Genomic DNA, 14,186 nt, shown 5'->3' on the forward strand with positions numbered 1-14,186 from the left:
AGGTGCCGGTGAAACCGCTGCGCCGGCCACAAGAGTCGCACTGGCGACCAGTGTGATTCCTCCGCTGGGGTTCTTCTGCTCTGTGAGCGACCAGAATTTGTCTGAAAGTGTGGCGTCCTCTAGTTCTCTGTGCTTCCACTGAGAGCTACAATTCCGAGATGTTAGCGATCGGCCATCTTGGATCGTTCCTCCAGACTATTTCTTTTTCTGCAACGGTTGTGTTTAGTGCAGCCAAGATTCACACTTGAGCCTCCTTACTGCCAGTTCTCACTCTGACAGGGAGACTTAACAATAATGACTTAATATGTTACACTTTTTTGGGAAGAGTTACCAGATAAAGTTCAAGATCCCAGCGAGTTGTGAATAACAGATAAAGGACAGATTTGTTGTAAAAGTATACTCTAAATATCATATGGATCACAAGTACAATAAAAACGAATTTCCTGTTTACCTTGAATTCAAATTCCACTTGGTATTCCTTATTCATACTTGCTAAATCCTGCCACTCTTCTTCCATGCATTTTTAATTTTTAAAAAATATTACAATGCCTCATTCTAGCAATTTCCCGAGGAAATAGACAGGAATGACATTACTGAGACATAGTCACTGCAAATATCAGAAAGCTGAAACATATTAATATATTAATTTTTACCCCAAAAAAACCTGAAAGTATTTTTAGATGGCAAAAAGAGCTTCATTATGCTTTTGTTTGCATAATATATCTCTGGAAAGATAAAAAGGAATCAGAACAGCCATTTGCTCCAAGAAGGAAAATGTCATGGACAGGGAAAGAGGTTGGAGGAAGACTGGTCACTGCATATTCAACTGTGCACAATTTGAATTTAGAATCATGCAAAACTGTTGATTGGTTAAATTAAAATCATTTGAAAGATTAAAAAATAAATATTTAATACCAGCAGAGTACACTGGGAAACAAAATGAAAGGCTTTCTGGCCTCATAGACACTCTTCCCTGGACTGAGGCTTTCTAGTAAAGGAGATGGGAAGGCTGGCCTGCTGGTGTGGACAGACTGCAGCAACATACACAACCTGGGAGCACAAGGACGGATTCCATAACAATGATGAGCACACAGCCACCTAAAAGCCTGAATCGTCCGAACCAGGCAGAAAATCCAGACATGGATCATCTGACAAACACAGGGGTTCTTAGGAAGGGTCCTAAATTGTGTTTAGGAAGTGCAGCCCCTGTTGAGATTCATCAAGAGCGGGAAAGAGCCCAAGTAAGAAGGAGCATGGGTTGAGGGGGCACAAAAGTAGGTCTGTTGACAAAGAATGGAAGTAAATGGGACATCAGGTTGAAGCTTTGTGCTGTGAGCCAGAAGGACAATTTAAAAGTTACCTGAAGAGGCGCATGCTGTCTGTGTTGCTGCCGTCCAGCTGAAAATGAACCTCAATTCCTGCCTATTGGCTGGAGCCCTTCGCAGAATGTGCCCCACCCCTACCAGTACCTGCTGCACTGCCCCTCCCCCACTGCAGAATGTCTGGGGTCCTATGTTCTAAACCTATGTGCTTTCAAATTTTACCTCATCTACCTGAACTCAGGAGAATCTGTTGAGGGAGGTCACTCTCTGGGTCCTGCCCTTGACTTTTCTCATTGTGGAAACTGTCAGACAGCAGTGATCGACATCCAGCCTGAGGGGATGGCTTCAAATGGAGGTGAGTCTGTAGGGACAGGGGCATTATCCAAGTCTCTGCCATGTTTCAAATCCTTGGGAATTCAAATTTATAACTGTCCCAGGGGACAGTTGATAGGGCTGATGTCGAGGAGGGAGGGAGCACTGGATGTCCCCAAAAACATCACACCTGGGGAGGCCCATGGCACCCTGAGTCTGTGGTTAAGGAGCACAGCTCCTTAGAGGTGGACCAAGGTGCCTGGGGGAATACACCACATAGGGGATAGGATGGAGTGGACGTACTGATTCTTTCTAGAGGGGGCAGGTCATGTCACCATGTGTTTGTAGGTAGTGGTGGGATCGTGTTGTGCTGGTGGCCCAGGGAGGATGACAGACAAGCCTGAGCCCTGTGTTGTGTCTTCAGGCACCTGGAAGGTGCCCTTCCATAGTGTTCAGAGGGATTTGGACTGGAATTTTCTGGATCTTAGGGAGGAGTGGGGAGAGGTGGTCTCAGCCAGAAAACTGTTGGGTATATTGTCTGTGACAGAGCATGCAGTGACAGCCTCTGGGTGGGCAAGACTGGGGCTACTGTAACTGCCACAGCCTCTCAGCTCCCTTTCCAGTGGTGGCTTCTCCGTCAGTTCAGGTGGCTGTTGGCTCTGATTTAACAGGGGTGGTGGCAGCTGGGGAAGTTCAGGCAACACGGCCTGGGCTATTCAGTAGAGAAAAAAGGGTAACACACAAATAGGGAGATGGTCCTCTTATTATTATTATTATTATACAAGTTAGGATGTGTGTCCTGACGGATGAGGTGCATGTGCTGTATCCCTATCCCCCTTGACTGGAGACTGCATGAGGTCCTAGTGAACAGGATGAGCTCCGGACAACTTTGCCACACCTGGCCTGTGGCCCAAGAACCTCTGGTTCTTGGTTGGTCACTGTATTCAGTTATTGGGAGCTCAAAGGAAAAAATCCAGAGATGGGCTCGTTGTCCCATGACCTACTGTAACATGACCAGCAGCTGTGGAAATTCCCGGACACCTCCCTTGACAGCCCCACTGCTCACCGCTTGCTGGCTGTGCTCTAATCGTGTGCCGCTGTTGCTGGCTGAGCAAAGACAGTACCTCAGGGAACTCCACCACTGCTTCTCAGACCTGCTCCCTGGGAACAGAGCTTCCTGAGTGGCAGCCAGGACCACCGAGCACTGAGGAAAGGGTGACCTAAATCTGACCCTTGTGTAGCACTTGCTGTGCATGGTGCCAGGACAATCACTTGCAGGCTGGGCATGATGTGTATGGGTTATCTTCAGGGTTCACAGGGTGCTGACTTGGGAGAGATTTCCATCCAGTGGTTTTCTTTCACTGTTTCTCTTTTGAGACAGATTCTTCCTCTGTCAACCAGGCTAGAATGCAGTGGTACAATCTTGGCTCACTGCTGTCTTTGCCTTCTGGTTCAAGCAATACTCCTGCCTCAGACTCCTGAGTAGCTGGGATTACAGGCGTGCGCCATCACACTCAGCTGAATTTTGTATTTTAGTAGAGACATGGTTTCACCACGTTGACCAAGCTGGTCTTGAACTCCTGACCTCAGGTGATCCACCTGCCTTGGCCTCCCAAAGTGCTGGGATTACAGGCCTGAGTGCTGGGATTACAGGTGTGAACCACCACACCCGGTCTATCCAGTGGCTTTCTTTTGTTGTGTTGAGTTAGGAAAGAAAGGGCTTTACAAGAGCTTCACGGAAAAAAAGACTGAAGGGGAGATGGGGCCATAATATTAGGAACCTTCTGGCTTCCTGTTGGCCTTCTGAGTGCGGAGCACTGCCCTGGGGGTGGCCCCTCACTTGCTGCTGAGCATGCTGAGGGCCTCCAAGCCAGCGAGAGATTCATCCCTGACCCATGGCTTGGGAGATGCCTATAAGGCTGGCAGGGTCTGCCAGGGATGCCCAAGGGAGACCCTCAGAGGCAGCAAAGGCTTGGCTGTTGCTTCTTGGCAGACAGGGGTCAGGGAGTCAAGTGGAGCCAGGGCCAGGCTCTCTAGTGAAGCGACCCTCCTGAGGAGGAACAGAGCATCCGATGCACACTCAGGGACACTTGCAAGCAGCAGAGTTTCCCTGTCACACGCCCTCAGCGGTAGGACACACCTCTGATTCCCAGTGACTACTGCGGACCTGCAGACCCCAGCTCATTCACCTCTTTCCTTTGTCTCCACAGCATACCCAGTGCTGGGACCAGGCGTGACCAAGAACCCAGGCACCTCCATGCCAGTGTTCACGGCTCTGTCCTTCACCACACCTGCTTCTGGCCCAGCAAACGAGCCGCCCCTCCTGACTGCAGTGGTTCCTCCAGGTGGCCCTCCGGTGCTGTCTGCCTTCCCCAGGACCCCTCTGGGGGCAGGACAGGATGGCCAGAACCCAAATTGGTCTGGGGCTTCCAACGTCCTTGTCCAGATGGGGACAGAAGTGGGGCCTGTGAAGGCTCCTCAGGCACAGACCTTGGTCCTAACTCAGGACCCCCTCGTCTGGCAGGCTCCAGGTGCCGTCTGTGAGGGTGTCGCATGTCCACCTCCCCAACCCCTGGCAGCTGCTCCTGTGGTGCCCGCTATGGCTGCCCAGGTCTTTGGGGGCACCCGGGCCTGCAAAGGAGGCTGGCCCCAGGGCCTTCCTCCTCCAGCACCACCGGCTCCCCAGCCAGCCCCCATCATGGCCCCAGGGAATGCTTGGTCATGGCCACAAGGGGCTCATGGAGAGGGCAGCCAGGCTCCCTCCCAGGCCAAGGCCCCCCCGGACGACTCCTGCGACCCCAAGAGCATGTATGAGAACTTACGGCTCTGGCAGCACTGTAAGCCCCTGGCCCGGAGGCACCTTCCCCAGAGTCCGGACATGGAAGCACTTTCCTGTTTCTTCATGTGAGTGTCCCGGGGCACCGGAGCTCATCCTGCAGCTCACCCATAAAGAGGCTGCTGGGTGGACGGGAGGTCACGCTGTTCAGGGGAGCTTGCAGGGCGGTGTTGAAGGTGATGGGTTGAGCTATGGAAGGGCACATTTTCAGCAACATTAATCTGCTGCCACTCAGGACAGACTCTTAGGGGCCTCATCTCACCTGCCCCTCACTGTCCTGTGAGTCCAGCCAATCCTTACTTTCAATCATTTTCATGACAATGTTTACAGAACACCCAGGTCAGAGAGGGTTCCCGGTCCAACATGAGCCACGGGTTGGGTTTAGGACTTTGAGTGTGCCCCAGTGCTTCCCCTTGACCTGAGTGGCGAAGGCCAGGGGCACATCACATGGGACTGGGGGTGGGAGCTGCAGGAACCTGGCACATGCCTGCACAGGGAATGGTTTTGGGACCCATACTAGGGTCCATGCTGGGCAGGTATTTGCAGCTTCACCCTCAATCCCTCCTAGAAAAAGGGGCGATGGTGCTTCATTCAGAGGATGGCGAACAGGTGACTTGAGCTCACATATGATGCATGCAACACAGTGCCCGGCACATGCTGTGACACATTACATGATAGCAGTTATGATTACTGTCCCTATTGCTATCACTATCAGAACTAGGCCATCTAGGACAGCGCTCCCCAAAGCCACGGGCTCCACTGATGGCTCTGAGTGAACGACGAGCCCAGCAGCCCAGGGCCGTGGACTGTGGTGACTGAAGCAGCAATGCCAGCATCTGAGAGTTTGTAGATTCAGTCCCAGTCCTGCCTCTCTCCATCCTGCAGTGCCTCTGTGACCATGCCCCCACTGATGAACAAACCCGTACTCCACGGGAGCTTGAGCACATCTACTATGCAATATACTGGCCACTCCTCTAGGCAAGTCCCCTGCCCAGGGTTTAGGTGTTAGGAGGCCCAATCATTGTTCCCAAAAATCTTGCCACCTCTGCATCCTGGAACTGGTTGCATTCTCCCTTTGAGCTGAGTCCCGGTGCACTGGGGACCCTGATTCTTGGAGTGGAGTCGCCCCAGGCTCACAGGCTCCACAAGCAGTGGGATTGGACAGTGCTCTGCTTTGGTTCTGGTTTACGCTCCTCTCCAGGACACTGAGGCTGTGTCACCAGGGGCTGCCTTGTTCCAGAGTCCCCAGAAGGCTGGTTAAATTCTCAGTCCTGGGGCCCTGAAACCTGCATGTTAACCCTCACTCTCCAGTCATTCTGTGTGTGCGCTGTCTCAGTCAGCTCAGGCTCTGCCATAACAAATCCTACAGACTGGGTGCTTTATCAGGACACATTCATGTATACCAACTCCAGAGGCCAGAAGTCCCAGGCTAAGAGGGAGAGCCCTGGTGTCTCCTCCTGCCCTTATCAGGGCTCAGCTGCCATGACAGGAACCCACCCACATGACCTGCTCTTACCCTGATTGACTCCAAGAACAGACACACCAGGGCTGAGGGCTTCAGCACAGGAATGCTGGGGACACACACATTCCACCCATAGTACTGAGTTCACTTGTCAACACTGAGGACTCGAGGGGCAGTCAGAGAGGCCACCCGGTGGCTTGTGTTGATGTTTGATATTGGGGGTGTGTCCTGGAGGCTGAGGAACCCACATTGGGGAGAACAGGACAGGGACACATGGCAGGACACATGTGGGGAGGACAGGGGCCGGGTATTGGGACCAGGTGGGCTTGTGGACTGGGACTGACTGCACCACCTTACAGCCCAGTTCTCAGATCCCTGGCACGGCGGAAGCCCAGCATGACCCTGGAGGAGGGACTGTGGCGGGCCATGCGGGAATGGCAGCACACTAGCAACTTTGACCGGATGATCTACTATGAGATGGCAGGAAAGTGAGTCTGGGGTGCAGGGGCAGAGCCCGCATGGCAGGGTGAGAGAGGGTGACAGAGGCCCGGTGGCCATGGTGGCTTCTCAGCATGAAGCATGAGGAGGGTGTGGACAAACACAGGCCCTCCTGGGCCCCTGGCTCCCTCAGGAAGCTGCTCCTCCCTCCTAGAGTGCTCTGGGGTCTCTATCCTGCCCAGGTGGGAAGCCACACCCTGCCTGGTCTGGGGACAACCCCTGCCTGACACTGGGGGTCATGGAGGGAGCAGTCAGCATCACAGCTCAAAGATGGTCACCTCCAGCTGTGGGGTGGAACGAAGGGGCGCTGGCGACTATAGACAGAGCGGGGTGCACTCTCCTCACAGCAGTGGCCAGAAGTCGGTTTTTGCCCATCCCGGCCTGGCCAGGATTGGAGATACCTGTGCTGGGTCAGGGGAGACCTGCATCCAGGACACCATGAGACCCATCTCTGGTCTGCCTGCCTTTCCTCCTCATAGTCCCCTCCTTTAAGACAGAAAGACAGCAGCCTCAGGGGAAAAGGCCCTGTCTTCTGGGCTCATCTTTTGCTTCCTCCTGACCATGGGTCTCCCAGGCCTTGTGCTCCTGGGTTATCCTTCAGGGAACCCCCAGTCCAACCTCAGGACTCCTGCATCTGGGCAACATTCCTGACACCTTCTGCCATAAACGCCACCCCTGGCCAGCTGATGCCTGGAAGAGGGGTCCCCCTGGTGACCTCCAGGGCCTCGTGGTCCTGACTTGAGTCAGAAAGCCCTGTTGATGCCATGGGCTCTGCAGGGGCTGGGTGAGGGAGGGAGACCCCAGAACTCTGGGAGCAGTTCCCTCCTGGGATGGGGGGATGGGCCCCAGGGAAAGCCTGGACAGCCCGCCTGAGGCACCCCTTCACATCCCTGCCATCGGCTGTTGCCTGGTCCTGGGGGCAGGGGGCCTGGACCATCTCAGCACAACCTGCACCTTCTTCACCCTAGGTTCCTCGAGTTTGAGGCTGAGGAGGAGAGGCAGATTCAGAAGTCGCAGTGGATGAAGGGGCCCCAGTGCCTGCCTCCTCCAGCCCTGCCAAGGCTTAAACCTCAAGGACAATCAGCCCCTGGGGTGGTCAAGGAGCCAGGTAGGGCTTCCCACAATCCCACAGGAGCCACGGCAAAGCCTGGAGGGAGGCCACTGTCCCCACACCCCATGCCTCCCTTCAAGAGAGGGATTTGTTCCTTCCAACAAGACAGCTCAGGGGAGCCGGGGAGCTGGGCGGCCCGTGGTCATGAAGTGGGTATTCACCTGGTCACGTTTCCTAGCTACTCTCTCCCCTCACCATTCCAAAACTCAACATACAATCCACCCAGGAAGCAGGGATGAGCCGGTAGAGTACTCAGCATATCAGTGACTCCAAACTTCCTCTAAAAGGATGCTGTCTCACAAGTGCCCCTCATGCGGCATTTCCTCTGGGGGCACTGTGGTTCACGTGGTCCTGACCCAGCTGGGACCCACTTCAGGTCCCTGAGCCCTGCCCTCCCCTGTGTGATGCAGGCAGGAGAAGCAGCCCTCACCACGCCCATCCTCCTCCCTCCCTGCCTCAGTGTACCTTCCCAGTAAGGCCGGCCCCAAGGCCCCGCCTGCCTGCCTGCCACCACCCAGGCCTCAGCAGCCAGTGGAGACCAAGGCCCCTGAGGAGATCCCCCCTGAAGTGGTGCAGGAGTATGTGGATATCATGGAGGAGCTGCTGGGGCCTCCCACTGGGGCCACGGGGGAGCTCGAGGGACAACGGGAAGAGGGCGAAGTGGAGCAGGAAGAGGACGGGATGCTTTCAGACCCCGACCTCCTGAGCTACATTGACAATCTGTGTTCCCAGAAAGACTTCGTCACCAAGGTGGGCTGACCTGAAGTGCTGGGGTCTGCAGGACTCTGGGGGCGGGGGGCACTCACAGGTCCTTGGAATTAAGCTCTGTTCCTTAGCTACTCCATAGGGGGTGGATGTGTGTGTTTCCGTGGATTTGAGGGTCTGTGTATGTGATTGTGTGTGTCTGTGTGTTTGTGTCTGTGATTTGTTACTATGTGTCTCTGTGGCTGTGAGTGTGGAGTGTGTACGTTACTTGTGTCTATTTTCCTGTGTCGTATGTGGGTCTGTTTGTGTCTGTGTGTGGTTTGTGTGTCTCTGTCTGCATGTGTGTATGCTAACAGGTCTGTGGTCTGTATGTGGAGCTGGTGGTTGCCATAACATGAGACAGCTCCAGAAGGGTGGGGACGGGGCGCTCACTGCTTTCTGCATCTCCTCCAGGTGTCCTTGGCTTCAGGTTACTTCCTGCCCAGGACCCTCACGCCTTCTTCCTTCTGTTTCCAGGTGGAGGCCATCATTCACCCCCGATTCCTGGAAGAATTGCTTTCCCCGGATCCACAGATGGATTTCTTGGCCCTAAGCCAGGAGCTGGAGCAGGAGGAAGGACTCACCCTTGCCCAGGTAGAACAGGCAGGGAGGGGAACCCAGGTACCCCATGGGCAGGAGGGACCCGGCACACAAGCCCCACCTGATTGTCTACTCCACCCTGCGGGGGATGCTCGGCTTCTTGGGGAGCCAGTCCGAGGTGGGGAGGTGCAGGTTCAGACGCAGCAGGATGGAGAGGAGCCGGGGAGGGAAGTCAGGATGCAAACTGCAGTGAGGTCCAGCGGGATGCCCAGCAGAGCCACACCCTCTGTCTTTGACAGGAAGCCCAGCTGCCTCAGGCCTCCCTGCCTGCCGCCCAAGTGCCTTGGTCTCCACCACTCTGGGCCCTGCTCACATTTGGGGCAGAGCCAGTAAGTGCCCTGTTTCATCCTGCAGGAGCAGAGAAGCGCCTCCTATCCTTGAAGGAGGAACGGTGTGAGAGGGCAGCCCCTAGTCATGGCACCACCCAGCTGGACTCAATCTCTTCTGAGTCTACAGTGGGCCAAGGAGCAGAGAGAGATATCCCTGGCCCCCAACAAGGGGTCAGCATGGAAACCTGCCCACCCTAGATGGCTCCTTGGGACCCTCAGGGATGAGGCAGAGCGTGCACTGGCAGGAGCAGGTCCAAAAACCCTGTTGTCCTTTTGGAAAGGCTGGATTCTAGCAGGCTGAGGGCTGCCTGGCCATACTCTGCTCCCCAGGACCACAGATCTGCCCCCCAGACGGCCTCCCAGGACCATCAGGGACAAGGCAGAGTGCACTGGGATGGGGAGAGACTGGATTCCTGCTGGCTTTGGGCTGCTGGGCCAGACTGTCCTCCCCAGGACCATATACCCACTTGCCCAGGCATGGGGACTAAGGACACCTGGGGTCTCCCTGGAGCCTCTCCTGTCAAGGAGTCATGCAGGCTGTCTAAGGGGTCAAGTGAGGAGGAGAGGGAAATCCCTGGTATGGTTTCTGTCGTGGGTACCAACTACAGGCTGTGGCCCTGGAAGCTGTCCCAGAGCCCTGTCCCTGCCTCGGGCCTTCTCAGCCCAGAAGGGCGGGGACCCCAGGGAGCTCTTCAGTTCCAATCTGCAAAGAGAAGAGGCCTCAGCCCAGCACCTGCTCCTGCCACCAAGTCCAAGAAGCGAGCTCTCTCCAGAGGCCCATCCCCTGCTGTTCAGATGCCCCACCTAGGGCCTGGGCTCAGAGTCTCTGGGGTGCAATCCTTGACTTGGGGGCTGGGTGGCCCCTCACAGTCCCAAAAGAGAAAGGGTGATCCCTTGCTCTCTAAGATTCAAAAAAATGCAGCACTGTAGCCAGTAGAGGGACAGGGCAGGCTCTCTGGTGCCAATCCCCAAGGGTGGGGCTCTCAACTCTCAGACCCTCATGGCACCAGGTGACCCAAAGCAAAGACTTCTCCCCCAGTGCTGATCTTGCTGGGCATTGGCTTTGGAGGGTGGGGGCGGGTGGGGGAGGGAGGGGAGGGAGAGAGTCGGGGAGGAAGGGGAGGAAGAGTGTGGCTGAACAGGAAGGGAGGGCCTGGGGGAAGGGGTAGGAAGTGGGGAGCAACACCTTGGGGGTCTCCTGTATAAATACAAACAAACATAGTTGTGTTGGAAATGCTCTCGGGGCTGCTGCCTCTATCCTCAGGGCTGCTGCTCAGTGGAGAGGGTCTGTGAAGGAGTGCAGAGGGACTGGGAGATGCCAGGCACTGGGGACCCATGGGAGCCAGCCCCACTCATTCCGCCAGGTTAGGTTGCCCCTTCAGATGCTCCAGGGACTGACGGATGCTGAGGAAGCCCTGATCCCTCCCATCACCCACTTACAAGGCCCCACCTGCTTTAGTTATCAGCATCCCTGGAAAATCCTGGGATGAGAGCTGGCTGGCTCTTGTTCTGCCCCATGGGAGCTGAGGAGAAGGCAGCTGCCCACAACATGGACACGGGGAGAGGCAGTCACTCCTGCTTAATCCTCATCAGGAAGAGCTCAGGCCCTGGGCTGAGGGGAGATGTTGAGGCATCCATCCACAGGGGTGTGCTTGGGATATGACGGTGGATGGAGAGCAGGGGAAGTCCCTCTGCCAGTTTCTGGGCAGGAAAGAGTCTTGTCCAACTGGTGGAAGCAGATGCTCCTTGCTGTGGCCAAACGGACTGGCCTCAGGGGCCCTCAGAATCCTGCATGGAGCCCCCCCACAGCTATGATTCCCTTCCCATATGATGACTGAACCCTTGGGTGAAATTGATGCAGACACAGACTTACATTGGTATCTGAAACTGTTCCCTCCCAACCCACCATCACCAGAGGGCACAAGCATGGCCAGCCTGCCAGGTGCAGGGTGGGTGTGTCTGCTGCTCCTAGGGCCAGGGAGAGCTCGGACCCAGGCCGAGAGGGGCCGAGGGTCAGCCGCCCTTTTGCCAGGCACAGACCCCAAGGGCAGAGCAGGGGCTGCCTGGGATGTGGCACTGGCTGTCTGGGAAGTGCCCTGGAAGTCGGGGCCAGGTGTTCGCTGAAGGGAGAATTCTGGAGTCTAAGAGTGAGATGAGGACTGCATCAGGAGAGGGACTGAGGCTGGGGAGGATGCTCTGCACTTTCCCACATTGTCCTGTCCTCCCCATCTCTGCTGAACTCCCCTCACCCCATATGTCTGACCTCTATCCCCTTACCCCTACCCCCCTTCTCAGAATCTCAGATTCCAGCATAGACAGGACCCAGCACCCACCCCCCCAACCCCGATTCCCTCCTGGCCAACACCTTCTTCACTGTCTGACTTCCGATTCCTCCCCAGGGTACTTGTTGGCTCATGGCCACGGTGACTGCCAGAGCACTGGTCCCAGCACTACCTGCATGCAGAGCTGTGGTCATGGTGCCAGGGCCTGGCCCAGAAGCAGAGGGTGGTGGGGCACAGCTGTCCGGTACACAGCGGTCTGGCCCATCCACTGAGTGACAAAGGGAGCCATGTTTGGGTCCTCTCCGGCCCCATCCACCCACAGAACACACCCGTCAGCTAGACAGATGCCCCTCTGCCCCATCCCTTCTGCTCCATGTGGGCAGTGTCAGATCCTGCCCTCTGTGGCCTTTGGGAAGAAGAGTTTATCTTGACAGGGCTTCCCCAGCTCCGTGCACATCAGCCCATTGGGGAAAATGTGGGGAGTGAAGAGTCACTGGTGGGTGATGTGCGCAGCTCCCGTGACTCCTCTACCTTCAGGGCCATCCTCAGGAGACGAGGTAGCACCTTCCCTTTGCAGGGTTGAGGAATGGCAAGTGAGCCGTGTTTGAAGGGAACGTGGTCTGTACTCTGATGTGTGTGGGTGCTCAGCCAACTTCCTCGCCTAAGGATCAAAGTGACACTTCGACTTAGTGACACCTTGGGACTCCTGCTCGTTACCCCACTGGCTGTTGTCTGCCCCACGTCCCTGTCCTTGTTTTGGCTGAACCATTCCCAGGAGGAAGAACCTGTGCTTCGTCCACCTCTATGTCCCCCCTGTGCCCTACAATCTGCCCCTAAACGGGGACAGTGTGGGTGACTGGAGGGCCCTGATAGACTGAATGTTCATTTCCCCGCTCCCGCCAATTCCTGTGTTGAAGCCCTAATCCAGGATAGATGATGGTATTCAGAGATGGGGCCTTTGGGAGTTCTTCAGGGTTAGAGGAGACCATGAGAGTGGGGCCCTAATGTTGGGATTAGGGCCCTGGTGGGCCCTGGTAAGAAGCAGAGACCCCAGAGCTCTCTTTCCCCAACAGGAGGACACAGTGAGAAGGCGGCCGTCTACAAGCCAGGAAGAATGCCCTCACCAGAACCTCAGCACACTGGGACCCTAACCTTGGACTTCCAGACCCCAGACTGTGACAAATAAATATATTAATTTTCTTAATACATGCCCCACCCATCCCCCAAGTCTATGACACTTTACCCTAGCAGCCCTGTGTGACTAGCACAAGTTCTATTATCTCAGGAACTTCTTTTCTAACTGGTATCTGAAAACCGTGCACCAGAGCTATGGGAAAGAACGAAGAAAGGCTCAGCCCTTTACAATGGTCAGCACACCTCCACCGCAAGTGCAACTTATCACATATGAACCAGGAGTGCTGTAGGACACAGTGAAAGGGAATCTGCAAACACCTGTGAAGTCATCACATCCATGCTCAGGGAAGCCAGGCAGCTCCCTCACACCAGGTGCTGGGGGTGTGCTGAGGCTCTCAGTGAGCTTGGCCTCCCTGCTCACGCACCCAGGTCACATGAAAAATACAATAGAAACCACATTAAAAAAATAGGATAGAAACCAATACACCTACCACATAGATGTGGGCCATGTTAACATTCTACCCTTTGCTCATTTTTATTATTTATTTATTTATTTATTTGGAGACAGAGTTTCGCTCTTGTTACCCAGGCTGGAGTGCAATGGCGCGATCTCGGCTCACCGCAACCTCCGCCTCCTGGGTTAAGGCAATTCTCCTGCCTCAGCCTCCTGAGTAGCTGGGATTACAGGCACGCGCCATCATGCCCAGCTAATTTTTTTTGTATTTTTTAGTAGAGATGGAGTTTCACCATGTTGACCAGGATGGTCTCAATCTCTTGACCTCGTGATCCACCCGCCTCGGCCTCCCAAAGTGCTGGGATTACAGGCTTGAGCCACCGTGCCCGGCCAGCTCATTTTGAAAAGAAAAACTTTATTAAGACATTCACATAGCATGCTTTCACTCATTGAAATTATACAATTTGTGTTTTACATAGAATTTGCAACCATCACCACATTAAATTTATTTATAGAATTGGCAGCCGTCACTGCATTAAGTCTCCTTACAGAATTTGCAAGCATCACCTTGATAAACTTTAGAATATTTTTATCGCCTCAAAAAGAAACCCCTGGTCGGGCATGGTGATTCACTACTGTAATTCTAGCACTTTGGGAGGCCGAGGCAGGTGAATCACCTGAGGTCAGGAGTTCATGACCAGCCTGGCCAACAGGGTAAAACTCCATCGCTACTAAAAATACAAAAAATTAGCTGGGTGTGGTGGCGGGTGCCTGTAGTCCCAGCTACTTGAGAGGCTGAGGCAGGAGAATCGCTTGAACTTGGGAGGCGAAGGCTGCAGTGAGCCGAGGTCACACTACTGCACTCCAGCCTGGGCACCAAGAGCAAAACTTGGTATCAAAAAAAAAAGAAAAGAAAAGAAAAAAGAAGAAAGAAAAGAAAAAAATCCCTAGTTTGTGCGCAGTGGCCCATGCCTGTAATCCCAACACTTTGGGAGGCCAAGGTGGGTGGATCACTTGAGGTCAGGAGTTGAAGACCAGCTCGGCCAACATGGCAAAGCCCCTTCTCTACTAAAAATACAAAAACTAGCTGGGCGTGATGGTA

General features: G+C 54.7%; 1 protein-coding gene, 1 long non-coding RNA gene and 1 pseudogene across 2 annotated transcripts in view; 2 read left to right on the forward strand and 1 right to left on the reverse strand.

Annotated features, from left to right (window-relative positions):
* The window catches only part of LOC144581420 (uncharacterized), a 126,207-nt gene that overhangs the window by 77,072 nt on the left and 34,949 nt on the right, over window positions 1–14,186 (reverse strand). The window lies entirely within an intron of this gene.
* Window positions 1,556–13,219, forward strand: LOC100404216 (NUT family member 2G-like). Its single transcript, XM_078365152.1, has 7 exons — window positions 1,556–1,677; window positions 3,845–4,538; window positions 6,292–6,420; window positions 7,399–7,538; window positions 8,002–8,291; window positions 8,763–8,879; window positions 12,570–13,219. Exons 1-7 carry the CDS (start codon window positions 1,662–1,664, stop codon window positions 12,645–12,647), a joined length of 1,464 nt encoding a protein of 487 aa, XP_078221278.1. The 5' UTR covers window positions 1,556–1,661; the 3' UTR covers window positions 12,648–13,219.
* On the forward strand, window positions 8,914–10,261 carry LOC144577613 (NUT family member 2G pseudogene; annotated as a pseudogene).

Source organism: Callithrix jacchus, chromosome 1 (assembly GCF_049354715.1).
Source record: "Callithrix jacchus isolate 240 chromosome 1, calJac240_pri, whole genome shotgun sequence".
Classification (NCBI taxonomy): Eukaryota; Metazoa; Chordata; class Mammalia; order Primates; family Cebidae; genus Callithrix; species Callithrix jacchus.